At 39.6% G+C, this 15,811-nt stretch overlaps 1 protein-coding gene and 1 long non-coding RNA gene across 2 annotated transcripts; one reads left to right on the top strand and one right to left on the bottom strand.

Annotated features, from left to right (window-relative positions):
* The first annotated feature begins 4,132 nt into the window (after positions 1–4,132).
* On the top strand, positions 4,133–5,565 carry LOC120434145. The gene is made up of 5 exons (XM_039601707.1): positions 4,133–4,145; positions 4,575–4,666; positions 4,793–4,907; positions 4,990–5,256; positions 5,399–5,565. Exons 1-5 carry the CDS (start codon positions 4,133–4,135, stop codon positions 5,563–5,565), a joined length of 654 nt encoding a protein of 217 aa, XP_039457641.1.
* A 3,105-nt stretch (positions 5,566–8,670) lies between these two features.
* LOC120434339 lies at positions 8,671–13,911 on the bottom strand. Its single transcript, XR_005609054.1, has 6 exons — positions 13,809–13,911; positions 12,933–13,110; positions 11,560–12,043; positions 10,922–10,989; positions 10,061–10,104; positions 8,671–9,141 (listed from the first exon to the last, which is right to left on the bottom strand). It is a non-coding gene; the product is annotated as an uncharacterized LOC120434339 (long non-coding RNA).
* Between the last annotated feature and the right edge of the window lie 1,900 nt (positions 13,912–15,811).

The following is a 15,811-nucleotide window of genomic DNA, read 5'->3' as shown; positions in this document are numbered from 1 at the left end:
AGGGTAGTGGTTACATAGAGAAAGCTTTTGGTCATCCTCAGAGAAATGATTTCACTGCCGAGAACAAACAGAATGGCTGTGAGTTGAAGATCGACAAAAATAAACTCGATCATTCAGCCACCTACTACTGCAGCTGTTGGAAGAGAGATACCCACAGTGTGAAATGATCCCTGCAGCCTGAACAAAAACCAACAGATGAACAGATGTCAAACAGTGTTTGTGACAGGAAGAGAGCAGTAAACCACAGCCCAGGTTCACATGTTTCACCTCCATCTCAGATCTATATTTAATGTCAGCCACACAACTAAATTCAACAACCTGTTTGTGTAGAACTCAAAGCAGCCATCATGGACATGAGAGTGTCAGTATGCTGAGCACTGCAGCAGGTCGACGCTCTCACACATAATTCTGCTGTCAAAGCTGAATTCTACTCACATGAATCAATCTCAGTTTCGGAGGTTGGAGCCCACAGAAGGAAAGGCCCTGATGTGATTGGTCACTTTCAAAACAGTGATAGTTCACCCTGCTGTTGAAGCTGAGCTGAGAAGAGAGGTGATGATCAGTGAACAGCAGTATGGCTTCATGCTGAGAAACAGTGCCACAGATGTGATGCTTGAGAGTCTTGAAGTTTAGACGAGCTTCACTGTGTCAGGGAAAGAAGATGATTGGGCCCTAAGAGGAAGTGAGGAAGTCAGGAGTGGCAGAGAAGTATGTGAGGGTGGTGAAGGGCATGTATGAGGAGAGAGAGAGACAGTGGTGGCGTGTGGGGTAGGAGTGATAAATGGGTTCAGATGACAGCACAGGTGGAGATTACATCATGGATCTGCTCTGAGACTGACACAAAACACACAAAGCTGACTCTTGTTCAGGACATCATTTGACTTTGAACTTTTCTTCCTACAAACCATCTAGAAATTCAGCAGTATCAGAAGAAGTTCCTGATCTAAATTCTGTTCTAGATCCAGAAGTGACAAAAAGAAAAGCTTCAATATGTGTGTGACCAAGATGGATAGAAAGACACGGCGCACATTCATCAAGTACAAGAAATAAATATTCAGTAGTCAGAGAAGCTGTACCTCATGTTTGATATCCCAGCATAAAAAAGCTGTTTGTTCAGTGAGCCTGAGGTACAGAGACATGAATCTGTTCAATTTCTAATTCAGTTCAAAGATGAAAACATCGATGGTGTTAAGAGACTTTTATTCATAAATTGACTTCAACAGAGGGAAATTCAATATCTTGATCATAAATCTGTTAAGTATATTTGATAATTTTTTAATGGTTGTATTGATTTAAAACCTAAAATGTAGTGGGTCCACCAAACCCATGGACACTGAGCGAGTAACAAAAACATGAGCAGCACACAAAGGTTAATTTAAGACACGGTTACGTCCCTGAATAAGGGCTCGAGCATGGAGGTAATAAGAATATTATAACTGGGAAATGAAAAGGTCAAAATGATCAAGGATCAAGGAAGCTTTGTTGTCATTCACGTCACGTTTACATGAGGTGGAACGAAATTACGTACACACGGTCCCAGAGCGAAAAGAAACAGAATAACGGAAAAACAGAAATAACAAATAACAAGTTATAAAATAATACAATATAGGTAAAGTGCAACAACCTGAGTACCAGTATGGAGTATCTAAATATAGGTATAAATATTTTAGCAACAAGAGGGCATGATGACCAGCATTGATAAAGTGGCGGTGTCAGTAAAGTATCAATAGTGATTAAGGTGCTACAATAACAGTTCTTGTCCTTTATGCATTGAGAAGTCTAACAGCTTCTGGAATGAAGCTGTTTCTCAGTCTGGTGGTTTTGCATTTAATGCTCCTCAGCCTCCTGCCTGAGGGGAGCGGGACAAAGAGTGGGTGTGCTTGGTTAGTGGGGTCCTTCATGATACAGGTGGCCCTCTTCCTGCATCTGCAGGTGTATATGTCTGTGATGGTTGGGAGGCTACCTCCGACAACTCTCTGTGAAACCTTCACCACCCTTTGTAGAGCTTTCCTCTCTGCCACAGTGCAGTTTCTGTGCCACAGGTTGATACCAGCGCACAGAACACTCTCCACCGCACATCTGTAGAAGGAGATGAGGACTGAGTTATCTCATCATTGTTTGTGATGCATCCAACCACAGCTGTGTAGTCCACAAACTTTACAATATGACAGCCTGGATGGTTGGGGTGAGCAGTCATATATAAACAGTAGGGGACTTAGCACACAGCCCTGACCGGAGCCAGTGCTGAGGACTATGGAACATGAGGAGACATTGTGGATCCTCACATACTGTGGCCTGTTGGTCAGGAAGTCCAGAACACAGTTACAAGGAGAAGAGCTCCGACCAAGAGTCAATAATTAATCAACTAGGGTCTGCGGGATCATTGTGTTCAAAACAGATGTGAAGTCCACTAAGAGCATATGGATGTAAGAATTCTTCTGCTCCAGGTGGGTGAGCGTGGTGTGAACCACAGAAGAGATGGCATCTACGGTGGATCGATTCTTCCGGTAGGTGTACTGGTGTGGGGGTTAATCCTCTTGAGGGTCCTCTTCACTTCAGCTGCAGTCACACTGAGGGTTTCTTCTTCTGGTGGTGGGGAGAGTCTGATGCTGGGCAGGGGCGTGTTAGGGTCCTCAAAGTGGGCATAGAACCGGTTGAGAGCCTCAGGCAGAGAAGGATCTCTAGGGCATTGTGTATCCCTGGTATTGTAGTCAGTGATGCACTCAATACCCCTGCACATATTGCAGGGATCCTGGGAAGAAAAATGACCCCGAATCCTCCATGCATATGAGTTTCTGTGCATCACCAGACCTGAAGGCAGCGTCCCTGGCTTTCAGCAGGGCACTGACATCAAGTTTCAAGTTTTATTGTCATGTACAGATAAACAGTGTAGCCACATTTATCCATAATGAAATTCTTTGGCTCGTGCTCCTCAGCTTTACATGAGCATATAGAGAGTGTGCAGTTATATTGAGAAGACATTAACATTAATAATAATAACAATAAAAAGGTGAGAAAAAAAGTATTAAATATTAGAGAATTTATTTGGTATTTACAAGTTTGTACAAGAGTATTTGCAGGTTGTACAAAGTTGTGCAACGAGCATTTAAGTAGCATTTCTTGAAGTGACAGTGTACAGAGTCCTGTAATTGTAGTGACTGTTCACAGCCCATTGTTCCTTCAGTGGGCTGGTTTCAGTCATTATGCAAATGTACTGTTTATAAGGTTTGGGGAAACCTGCAGTCAGCTGAGACTGAAGAAGTCACTTGGATGAGTGACGAAACGTTTCTCCCACAAAACGCTACGTCCAGATGAACAGATTCAACTTTTGGAGAGTTCTTCTGTGTTATTCAGGATTTAAAAGTCACTTGTAGCGTAGTTGTTTTCTGTTTATGTCTTTCATTTTAAACCAGACGGGAAAGATCTCTGCAGATGGCTTTCAGAAAAGTTTTTTTGAGTGGGAAGCCGTGAGATATGAATTAGACAAGATTTTAAAGGAGGATCCCTTCACATGTCATGCATGTGCCCCAGACATGCTTGCAATTTCAGTGGATGGAAATCGCAAGCATTACCGTTTCAAGAATGCAGCCAGGTACAGCAAAATATGTGTAATACCAACGTTTGTATCAGACAATGTGACTATAAGGTGCACCAATTAACTTTGGACTAACCTTGTATGACACCATAAAGTATACTGTATTGCTATTTTGTTCAGATCTGAGGAACAGGACATCTTTGAAGACGCCTTCATAGCAAAGGATGAAGATGTGGGAAGATTTGTGGACTACATACACAGCACATCCAGACATGTAAGATTGAACGCTCTAATTACATAGACATAATTATGGTAACCTTTGACACTCTGCTGAAGAGATTGTGAAAAGACACTGTCACCAGCTATTTAATGCATTTTAGGTCTCCGGACGAGGTGTTTGTGGAGGGGAGTGGTCAGCAGCCAGAGAGACCTCCCAAAGATCCAGCAGCAAGGTGGATGAGGAGGGACTGGAGCTTGCAGTGTGTAGGCATGGAGTGCTGCTCAGTGCTCTAAATATGTACAGGGGTGAAATTTTTGCTTATCCCTTGTACCTGCAACAAAAGCTGGCCAATAGACATATCACTTTTTTTTGTACGGATGTTACCTGCAAGTATTGGCCATATCTTGAAAGAGTAACAAAAAGCTGTCCAGAGCTCAAGCACCTTATTAGCATGAAGCCATTTCTTTCAGTCTTTCATGCTAAAGCCCACGATTTCAAATGTGAGGTATGAAATTCTGACTTTAATCACTTTATCTGAACACTTGCACATCAACATTTTGTGTAATTTGTATTTTATCTGTGTGTGTATGTGCATCTGTGTGTGTGTGTTTTTTCCAGGTGAAATGGAGTGGAGCATATCAAGATGGGGCTGGTTTGACTCTAGGGGAGGAGGTGGAGCAATGTAATGCCTTTTTGTCAAGGATTGCAGTTACCACAAAACATATGTCCAAAGCAGATGAGAAGGCAAATCCTGCACTAGTTAGATTTAAGTGTCTAATTATGATGAAAGTGGTAACACTACGTTTTCTGTGTTTGCAGGACGGAGGGACATGCTAACTCTTATGGCCATGCGCTGGAATCAACAAAAGCTAGACCAGTTGGCCACTTCTCTGACCCATCGATATCAGAAGGTAATGATATTGGTACTTTATTTTTAGATGATTACTCCTCTGTGTTCTTATTATTTGGAGTAAACATATTAGTGTTCTTTTTTTTTGTTTGTTTGTTTGTTTTTTAATCTCAAATTGACAATGTAGGCCACAAAAGCTCTTCTAACCCAGCTTCAGAACCTGGAGTCCTTAAAAGTCCAATTAGCAGTGACTGACAGTCAACTGGATGAATGGGTCAGTGATGTAAAGGATTGGGCAGAAGGTGAGCAAAAACTGATTCAAAAATGTGATGCAATTGCACAATGACTTTATGTAAGTGCAGCTGTCTTATTTCTTCTAAGCAGCAACAACAAGCACAAGTGATGTTGATCCCTTAGTGAGCAGAATTGAAGTGCTCGTAGCGAGCATAAAGAGACGATCCCAGCGTCTTTATAAAGACACCGATGGAAATAAAGCCCGTGCCAAGATTCGTCGCAAGATCAGAGAAGAGAAAGGAATCTTGACTTCTGCTGTGGAAAAATACAACAGAATGGTTCCAGACAAAGAAACTCTGTGCTTGGAAGAAATTCTGTCTGGTGACACAAGCTGGCCGTGGCAGCGAGCACACAGCGGTAGTTGTACAAATATGTTGTCTACTTTCAGCATATCTGACATATAATGAAACCCTAAACTTCAGGTGTTAACCTAAAATCATTTACGACTTCAGACATTCTTTGTGAATTGATTTATAACTTTGTTATAAATGCATTTCAGACTCTGTCAGCCTTACAACAAAGAGAAGGGCATTCGATATCATCATGGCAATAAGAAGACCCGAGGAGGAAAAGAAGATTCTTGTTAGAGAGATGGACCATCACTGGAAATCTCTTTCAAAATATGATGATACCCTGAAAGAGCTGTCCGGCCTGCTTTCCAGTTAGATATTTTAAAGTATGTATTTAAGTAATGCATACAAAACACTGACTGTTTCTGAAGGCAGTAAAGCAGACTAAATTATATGTTCTGTTTTTAAGGTTCGCATTGTGGCCTAAGTGAGGAGGGCTTGAGAGGTCTACAGAGCATCATCCTCAGAAAACGACATAATGTGAAACAAAACAAGCTGCACGCAAGACAGTGTTACATGCAAGTTTTGTCAGGAGCAAAGAACATTAACCTTGATCATACTTCCGATGATGACTTTTACAGTGACTCTGAATTTTCTGATTAAAGTCGGTAATAAATATCTGTAAATATCAGTCTGTCCTCAAAGTTATATCAACTTCCTACCTAGCAGGTTTAATGCTGGGGGCCCAAATTTTTTCATGTCTGCCATATACTAGTCATTGACAGTGCATTCCCAAGACTTCATCACATTAATGCATATAGTTTTTTACAAAGACAGCTGGCACATTTTTATTTAATGTCATTTGTCGAGCCTGTTACACTGTTTTTAAACATGCATTTTGGTAATACAGAATAGTACACTGGTATGTATCAGAGGGAGATTTTGTACTTTTTACATTTTTGTCATGTTAAGTTACTGTAATATATTTTTGGCTCACAGAATTTACAAGACATACTGAAATGTGATTGATAGAACTTTGTAAGCAAATTTCAAGTATGCTTGTCACAGGTGATAGTTTTCATTCTTGAGTATTTTGATGTACATGTTAAGTATATTTTCATGGTATGTATCATTAGTATCAACAGTATCAATAATGTTAGAGTGCATTACTAGTACTTGTGCTTATTTTTAAAACAATCATACTGAAGTACAGTAGGCAGTTCAGCTGATTCTGTCACAACAACCCTGATCCACAAATTAACTTTTGGATATATAACTTTTTTTGTTTAGTTCCAGTTGTACAGCGATGTGCTCAACCATATCTTTTTCAAATTTACTGTCTTAATTGATCCAGTGGTTACTAAGCCTACAGCGTGTTGGGGTGGACCAAGATCATTGTCATTTTATCCCCACCGAATTTCATGAAATTGTCTGTATCACTGTAGTTTATTTGTTTTTAGATTACCAATGACCACAATCAAATAAAGCTGAAAAATAACTGTCAGTTTGATGTTTTCATGCAGTTTCAATGGATCATTTTGTCACCACAGTTAAAATTTAGCGACATTTATATTTCCATGACAAAGACATAAAACACATTTCTGTTTAATATAGTTATGACTGTAGACTTGATATGTAAAAACTGAAAATGACTGCCAATTATGTAAGTAATTTGTGAAAAAGAACGTAGAAATCTATTTTAAAAACAAAAACAATTTCTTATTATGCAACCCTTTCAATACTACAGCCCACACCAGATCAAATTTAGCTATTTGTGACACATACAGCACATAAATTTATTCCACAAAAGGACTAGATGGATGGCCACTATGAGGAAAGGCAGTCCTGAAACTTCATCAGGAGGACAAATCGTTGTGTTGCATCATCGTTGTTGTGTGCATCAACTTCACAGTGTCTTTTGGTCTTTTATCAAAAGCTATTTGCCATTTTTTAGTTTCTTTTAAAGTTCTTGGTTAGGTTTAGGGATTAAAGACCAAATCCAGATTATAATATTAAAATATTGTGACACATCATCAGTAGTGGGCCTTGGATTCATTGGGTGTTTTGGCCCTTACCAGTAGACACCCTCATAAATGGAGGCCCTGCCAGGGTTGATCAGGCCCCGGGGTGTGTCACTGGTTGAAGTGAAATTGTTATTTCTCTTCTACTTTTTCCTGTTTAGTTTTCTACAATTTATTTTCTTCTATCAATTCACTGCAAAATGAGAAGTACTATTTAGCTCTTTAGTGCTTAAAGAGCCACACTTCTTAAAGAGATAGAAAAGGTGAAAGAGAAAAGTAAGAGAAAAGAGATAAGATAGGAGAGAGGAGAGCCGGAAGCCGAGAGCATCTGATCTGGCATCCCATACCTCCGCGCCCAGATCGGGCTGTACCCTCTACATCTCCACTGCCTCCCACAAACAGGAAAAAGAGCTGAGGGGAGAAGAGCAAAACGTTTTTACATTCCTGCCTTATGTTTCACTACCATGAGGTTAACTGCACAGCCCCAGGAGGCCCTGAGACAGCTGTATCAGTCAACAAGGCTTCAGGTTTATCGCAGTACAAATTATAGTGTTAGGTTTTCTACCCTTTTGATGCCCTCTGCTTAGGTAGCTCCACCACAGTTTGATCAATTCTGGGCATGTGTGTCGCGGATAGCTGACTGCCCAAGTCATCTCAGCCCTCTTTAACCACAGCCAGTGATTGGCCCACTCAGCAGTGTTAGCTAATTTTCTTATAGCCTGCAGCAGCACCTGTCCTCTGGCTCCAATCTCTTTAAGCAGTTTTGCTTTTGTACTGGCCCCTAACCCTAAATAGTAGTTCAGGTTGTATCTCTCTACAGAAACAGCTTAATTCCCTTTGTCCTGTGACGGCCAATATTTATTAGTAATCTTCTAAAGCCAAAAATGACATATTCCCAAAATACAGGGTTAAGTGCTGTTAGAGCTCAGAGGGTTGACTTAACCCACTAATAATCAATGTAGTTAAAATACTCAAAACAATGTTGTCAGTGGTAATGGGACAAAGCCACATTCAATGTTGATTTTAATTTGAAAATATGTGTACATAATCTAACATGCTTATTATTTGTGGGGACATCAAACTTGAAATAATTACTGGTAGTGCAATTAAACATTTTCTGTGTTCTATGTATACATTATATGTACAAAACAGAAAAAATAATATTTGCATAGAGAATGAAGTTATGTAACAGTGTAGGTGGACCAAGGCCAAGTCAATGTTGAGCATCTAAGAAAAGTATGAAAGTTTATACTACTAGTAATGGAAACTTTCAGTCTCAACATAAAAAAGTACTACAAGTTCTCACATCTCAATAAACCTTTGATTTTTTATTTTACTTTTCATTGACAGTACTCAGTACAATTTCACCAGCCTTCATACTTCAAACAAAACAAAACACCTGTTTACAATAACAACTTCATATGAGAAACAAAGGGAAACAGACTGATGGGTTTTATGGATTCAGTTGCTAGCTTCGGGTCAAATTCACTGTAACAATGTTAACAGTCTACACTCACTTTTTAAAGAATGTAGCAAAGATAAATGCTGTACAAAAACATTCAAGTTAAGAACACAGAACTACTATTGTAGTTAACAACATAAGATAAAGTCTTTTTTTACGTAACACAATGCATTTAAACAAGTATAAATATTTGTCTAACATTTCTAAACAATCAAACTGCTGAAAATGAACATATCCTGTCTGTGAACAGAGAAGATCAATGTGACATCTGGATGTATGGACCTTTGGTTCCACATATTTCTGAAAGTGTTCCTTGTAGACAGTACACAACTGCAGTTTTCAGACATTATATGTTACTTGTTTGTAACATGGAAAAACAATCATCACAACATCATAAAAAGACTTCCTCAGTGGCTGAAGGAGGTGGCACATCTGGCATGGCAAAGTGGTGTCATCCCAGATTTTCCCACTGGAAAATATAATTATTGAAAGAAACAACACCAAAAACATTAATATCAGGTTGGGGATTACTTCATGCTTTTTATGTTTAACACCAGAGGTGGAACATGATAAATACATTTCCTTAAGTACTGTACTAAAATGCAAATTGTCATTTTTATGGATATTTTTAGCTTCTGCTACACTATTTGTAATTTAGATGGCTTACAAACAAAACACTAGTGTACAGTTACACTCGACACATATGAAAGATTTAGTTATTGTTTTTCAGTTTAACATTTCATAATATCCTTTCTGTGAAGTGAAAATAAAAATTGTCCAAATGTGATAATTACTTTCTTTTTGATCATTCTAAAGGCTGTTGTTTTCTCTTTAATTTGTAGAGATGCATTGCTGTCACACAATTGTAATGCTAGAAATACAGGATGCAAAACAACTGAAAGCTTTCACAGTGTGATATTAGTACTTCTTTGGAAAGTTCAGAATCTGAATACTCCCTCCACTGCTTAGGCAATTTATCCTTTGGCACACATAAATCTGTGTAAGACATGGACATATTCTCTCCACTTTGTCAGTGTCCTCATAGCTTTTATATATTTCTTACCATTAATGTGAGTGCTCTTATGGTCACAGCACAGTCCAGCTGAAATAATTCCCAGTACTTTTGCATCTAAGTGTGACACTACGTGTGTTTTCTGAACAGTTTCAAAAATACTTCGTATTAAATTTTTTATTTTATGATTCCACAAAGATGGCAAGAAACTTTGCAATAATCCTTAATTGATTAAATAATCGAGATAGGATAAGGAAAAAAAAGCGAGAAGTAAGACGTGACAAAACACCTGGTTTTCCATTTTAAATTCTGCTCCAACAAGGTAATAGATGGAAACAGAACATTCTCAGAGAATGAAATATCAAGAGCTTCTTACCAAACAGAGCAAGGCAAGCAACACACTTTTACTTCTGCGTTCCCCTAGACAGAAGGAATCAGAGAGGCAATCGTTAAATAACATGGTTAATGGATAGGTGTCTTCATAAAGCTTTCGTGTAATCCAGAGTGCACACCTGAGACACACACAGACCCATGTAAACACACTTTAATAGATGTGTAGGTATGTGTATGTAAGGCATTTCCGTTTATAAAAAAAAATAATAATAATAGGATTTTGAAAAGCATGTATCCAATTGTGGCATTTACAAAAAAATATTTTGATCACAGGTTTAGTTTCCTGCGTCCATCTGTTTATGACTCTGGCTATGTTCTTTTCTTCCGAAAGTTTGAAGTACTTGTAACATCACACACTGACATAATCAATATAATCCCATTATGAATTGTTAGAATTGTGTCCATTTAAACACTTCAAACTACACATGATTATCTACAATTTACAGTGAGACAGGGCTGGTAAGCATCTATCAGGATCTATAAATTGTGCTTTCTATGATCCTGATTCAACAAGACCAACTGAGGATATAGGCTTACACAGAAAACACTATGATCCTTCCTCATATACAGTCATTTCTATGATAGTCATGTAGGTTTTTGTAGCAAGATGTAGCAAGTATTCAATGTCTGTGATTCATTTTGCAGAATTGTTTAAGAACAAACACATGAAATACAATCTTTTAATGTAATTCCATTAATCATTTCCCTTCACTAATCTCAAAAGTACATTTGAATTTCTCCATGTAGCACAGTTCATGGCTGTAGTGCATGGATGAAAACAACTTGAGATAGGCTTACTTTAAAAAGTCTACTGAAAAGCAAATTAAAACATTTTAAGTATTACCTCATTTATCCTGCTCTCAGTGACTGCTTCAAACTGGAACACCTTCTGCCTACTACATCTTCGATAGCCTAAGAAATGAAAAATTACATTTAAAAAAACATAAGACTCTGTATACACAAGAAATCAAATATGAGTTTTCACTCAAGAAGTGAAAATCTGTAATGTCCTCCTGATTGCCATACTCCATTTGTCCTCTGGGGTCAAAAAGTGAACCCACTTCAGTTGAGTGTTTTTTTAAAGTACATACTATAAATTGTGAATCAATTCTGTGTAAAACCTTAGTTTTACTTAGGACCAACAAATTAACAAAAAACTTCAACCTTCATTTTGCAATTTAGGGCCACCACACCTTGTTTAGATAAATGCATACCCTATTTTTTGAGAGAAACTAAAATGTTCTCTCAAAGTGCGTTTTAGTTTTCTCAATCAAATCAAGTTGAATTACAAAGTCCTCTTAACTAAAGTAAGGGATTGACCATATTTAATTATAGTCATTTTATAGTGTACACCAAAATGCAGCTAAATAACTAGTGAATAATACTTTGCAATGGTTTGTTAGTTCTCTAGGACAACATATGTATCATTTTCGGGTAAGAAACTTAAAAATCTCAAGACATACCATGCAAAGCAATACTTACTCTTTCTCTTCTTATTTTCATGTTGGCCACCCTGACTTGAGGACTGGGAGATCGCGTGGCTAGCAGGTGGATGAAGAGACTGCAGAGATGGCTGGTCTGTGGGTTTAAAAGGTGGTGGAGAGGTTGTTTGTGAGGTGCTTCTGTCTCTCTTCTTTTTTTGGAAAGACTGGGAGCATGGAACAGAAGAAGGAGATAAAGGAACAAGATTGGGAACTAAATCAGTCTGTCTGCTCGTCTGAAAGGCTCTTTGGGTGCTCCTCGAGGAGCCTAGAAGCTTGATGCTCCTGGGTGGTCAGCTCAGGCTGCTCCTTGGCGAGGCTCTCTGCTTTCTTGTTGATCAGGGTCTCTGCCTGTTCTTCACTGGGGATCTCTGCGTGCTCTTTGATGTGGGTCTGTTTGTCGGCACAATGCTCCTTGGTGGCATTCTTGGACTGCACAACCTGCTGTTCTGTGGGGGTATTGGGGTGCACTGGTGTGGAGGTTCCTATAAAACATATTTACTTTCATAAAAATATTTTACAAAAAAGGCCTTATATTTAGCAGGAACTACACTTTGGCTACGTTCACACTATTTTCAAATCCAATTTGGGTCACTTTCGTATGTGGTACTGAATCCGATACATAGCTGATATTTTAGAAAGCGAATGCTGTTTGAACGGTCATGTCGCATTAAATCGGTCTTCCACGTCACTGACACAAGACAGACGCCAATTATCAGCGCCAGAGAAGCACCCGAGAAGACATTGTGAACCCTTCCTGGCCATCCAGCTAAACTGTTGGGAAGACAACGTTGGAGAAACGTGAACATTTTATTTGTACTGTATAATCTGCAGATTCTGACAGAAATCTGAAACTATCCTTTGAAGCACCGCTCCTCTCTAAAACAGCAATAAGGATCATTATTAGGCCATATGTAAATAACAAAATAACTTAAAGCAAAATTGGGAAACATAAAGTCCGAAACAAGTCTTTATAATAAGGGCCATCAGTCAAAAAATACTGTTTGGTCTGGGTCTAAACAGAGCGCAATGTGTGTGACGTCTTCTTTTGCGCATGCGGACCGCTTTGAGTGTTCACACTGGAGAGCGTTTGCTGTCACATTTTATTTGTTGTGTGAACAAGCAGACAAAAAAAATCGGATTTGATCAAAAAATCGGAATTGAGCATTAAGACCTGCAGTGTGAACGTAGCCTTTGATAACATATCCTTCAATGGCTATTTAATGACCTTAAAATATACTTACACAATTTGCTTAAAGATTAATGAAGTATTCTGATTGTGAAAGCAAGTTGAGATGACTTGTTGTGAAATGTTGCTATATAAATTAGCATTAATTAACTGGACTGAAAGTATACAACAGACTTCACTCTTACCCTTAGACAGTATTCATAATTTAAATTCATAAGCCCTCTGCATCTTCTCCGGGAAATTTCTTGTAGTAGAAGTGGGGTCCAAATGGGTAATAACATCTGCTACCCACTTATGTGAATCCTTGTCTTTTTTGCCAATAAATAAAATGAGCTTGTAGCCTATAGACTCAAATTTCCGCACCTGAAATTAATAAAAAAATTAGTTGGCACAAATTAGTCAAACACAGCCTGTTGTTAAATGGTAAACGAAATGACTCTTATATAGCGTTTTTCTACTCTCGTGGAGTACTAAAAGTGCTTTATACAACATGCAATATTAACCCATATTCACACAAGCTTCTTAAAAGTTTCCATTTAAGCATTCATCGTGGCTCAAGAGTTGGCAGTTCGTTTTGTAATCGGAAGGTTGCCAGTTCGAGCCCCAGCTCAGACAGTCTCAGTCGTTGTGTCCTTGGGCAAGACACTTCACCCGTTGCCTACTGGTGGTGGTCAGAGGGCCCGGTGGCGCCAGTGTCCAGCAGCCTCGCCTCTGTCAGTGCGCCCCAGGGTGGCTGTGGCTACAATGTAGCTTGCCATCACCAGCATGTGAATGTGTGTGTGAATGGGTGGATGACTGAATGTAGTGTAAAGTGCTTTGGGTTCCTTAGGGACTAAGTAAAGTGCTATACAAATACAGACCATTTACACATTCATACTGATATGAATACATACAGCCACCACTGATGTATTAGAGTTAAAGTAATTGTTTGTCTTTAGCAAAATGTAGATAAAATATTGTTGCATGTTCTCAAAAGCACATATGTTGAGCTGTTTTAATGTGCCAGCAACATCTTATAACAGCTTAATGATAATATATGAAACAAAAGAATTTTTACTTACTGCAATACGGGCAGAATCAATTATCCGGCCAACATTTCTGTTTTTCAAGACAACTTGCGCCCACTGGCTATCCAATGATTCTACTTTTTCTTTTAGCTTCTTTTTGGTGGACAGACTTCTGAAGCAGACACAGCAGGTTCTTCTGCTTGCCTGATTGGGAGTCTGGCAAGATGTACAGGGCCTGAATTTGGGGCGTGTTTTTCAAAAAGCAGATATAGGAAGCAATAATAGGCTGATTGATGAAGAACCTGTTTAGAAAAAAAAAGTATTCAGAATTCAGAAGTACCTTATAAATAAATATATACATTAAACCCTTTTGTAACGATTTAGATAAACCCTGTTTACTGTCCATTTGTATTTCATTTGCATTTGCAGCATAGATGATCTGTCTGCTATTTAATGATTATGTAATGCTGTTATTAAGTTTTTAATCGAGAGAGAGAGAGCCAGAAAGAGAGAGAGCCAGAAAGAGAGAGCTAGATTGATAGATAAGGTCTATCTTGAATTTGAGCATCAACCCAATTTCTTCTCTTGCTCTCGGCGAAGGCGGTCGCACTTTTTTCCTCCTCCTCTCCTCTCCCTTAGCTTCCCTGCTTAGCCTCTTGTGTCCTTGTCTAGTCTCGTGTTTTTTGTATTACTTTTCCCTGGAACACTCTCTCACAGTCTGTTCTCTAAAACCTAAAAGAGAATTATGGATTTGATCAACTGGTCTCTGAATGCAATTGACACCCTTTCAACGAGAAGTCTGGGCTTGGGTGAGCCTGACTGCTGAAGATATCTACCTATTCGGAACCATGATAACAGGGTTCTTGCTGATCGGAGCTGGCTTGGCCCTGGCTTATCGAAGAATTAAGGAAGCGGAACCAGCTGTTCAAACCCCCACAAGGCTGCCCGCTGGGATTGAAACGATGGGACGAGGCGTGAGTTTCTCAAATGGGCTCATTGAGTGCAGCACGGATAAGATCTTGGAGAACCACACGGCTGCCGTGAATACTCAGAACAAGACCTCTGAGTGCAAACTGATTACATCTGGAGGGGCTTGCTCAGAATAACACCTCTGAGCGCAAATTGGATCACATCTTGGAGAAGTGCACTGCGGTCGTGAGTTCTCAGAATCGGCTCTTTGAGCACAAGAATGACAACATCACGGAGCGTAAGTCTGATAACATCATGGAGAAGCTCGCGGCTCTCCAACGGGAGATTGAGAGACCAGTGTGTTAGAACAGCTTTGAAATTCATATGAGTTGTTCGCTGTAAAGTTAAAACCACCATCACTTCATGCGGATACCCCTTCGGCGCCAGCTGCGGTCTCAAGGCTGGAGCTGAACAAAACACCCTGATAACGACTGTGTTTAGACTGTTCTTCCCATTCTACGCAAGGCCACCTGGGTTGGCTGGAAGACTGTTTACTTAGCCTGGCAGGGCGAAGGACACTGTCTCAGCTGAACTCTGGACACACACACACACAGACATATATACACATGCAGATATACACTCATCCCCCCTCCCCCCTCCAAATGCCTTCGACGCTTATTCCCTTCCGATGCTGACGGTGGATCAAGGAGACCAGCACATAGGCTGCAGGCCCGGATGTACTGTCTACATTGGCTGTCTCTCACCCTTTACCCATCCCTGTTGCTTGTCATGTGTTTCTTTGGTGTATTAGAGGTTTTTTCATGTGCTATGTGCAGAGGTGTTTTTTTCTGTTCTCAAACTGATCTCCCTGTTGGAGCTCAGTCTGGGGGGAGTTATTTTTTCTCCTTATCTTTCCTCATGTTGTGCTTTTCCATGTTATACCCCTCTGACCTGTCTTCCCCATGTGATGTTTGTGTAATGTATGTATGGTCGGAAGGGTAAGACGGCGCTGGCACGGCTGGCAGCCTTAACCCAATTTCCCTCGGGATGAATAAAGTATGATCAATCAATCAATCAATCAATCTGGCAACACTGACCCTTATTAGAACCCTCAAATTTTACAAAGTGGCAACAACAGCAAACGTCAG

The sequence above is a fragment of the Oreochromis aureus genome, linkage group 18, assembly GCF_013358895.1.
Source record: "Oreochromis aureus strain Israel breed Guangdong linkage group 18, ZZ_aureus, whole genome shotgun sequence".
NCBI lineage: Eukaryota > Metazoa > Chordata > Actinopteri > Cichliformes > Cichlidae > Oreochromis > Oreochromis aureus.
Note: the sequence above shows the minus strand (reverse complement) of the source record. Positions and strands in the feature narration are given on the sequence as shown.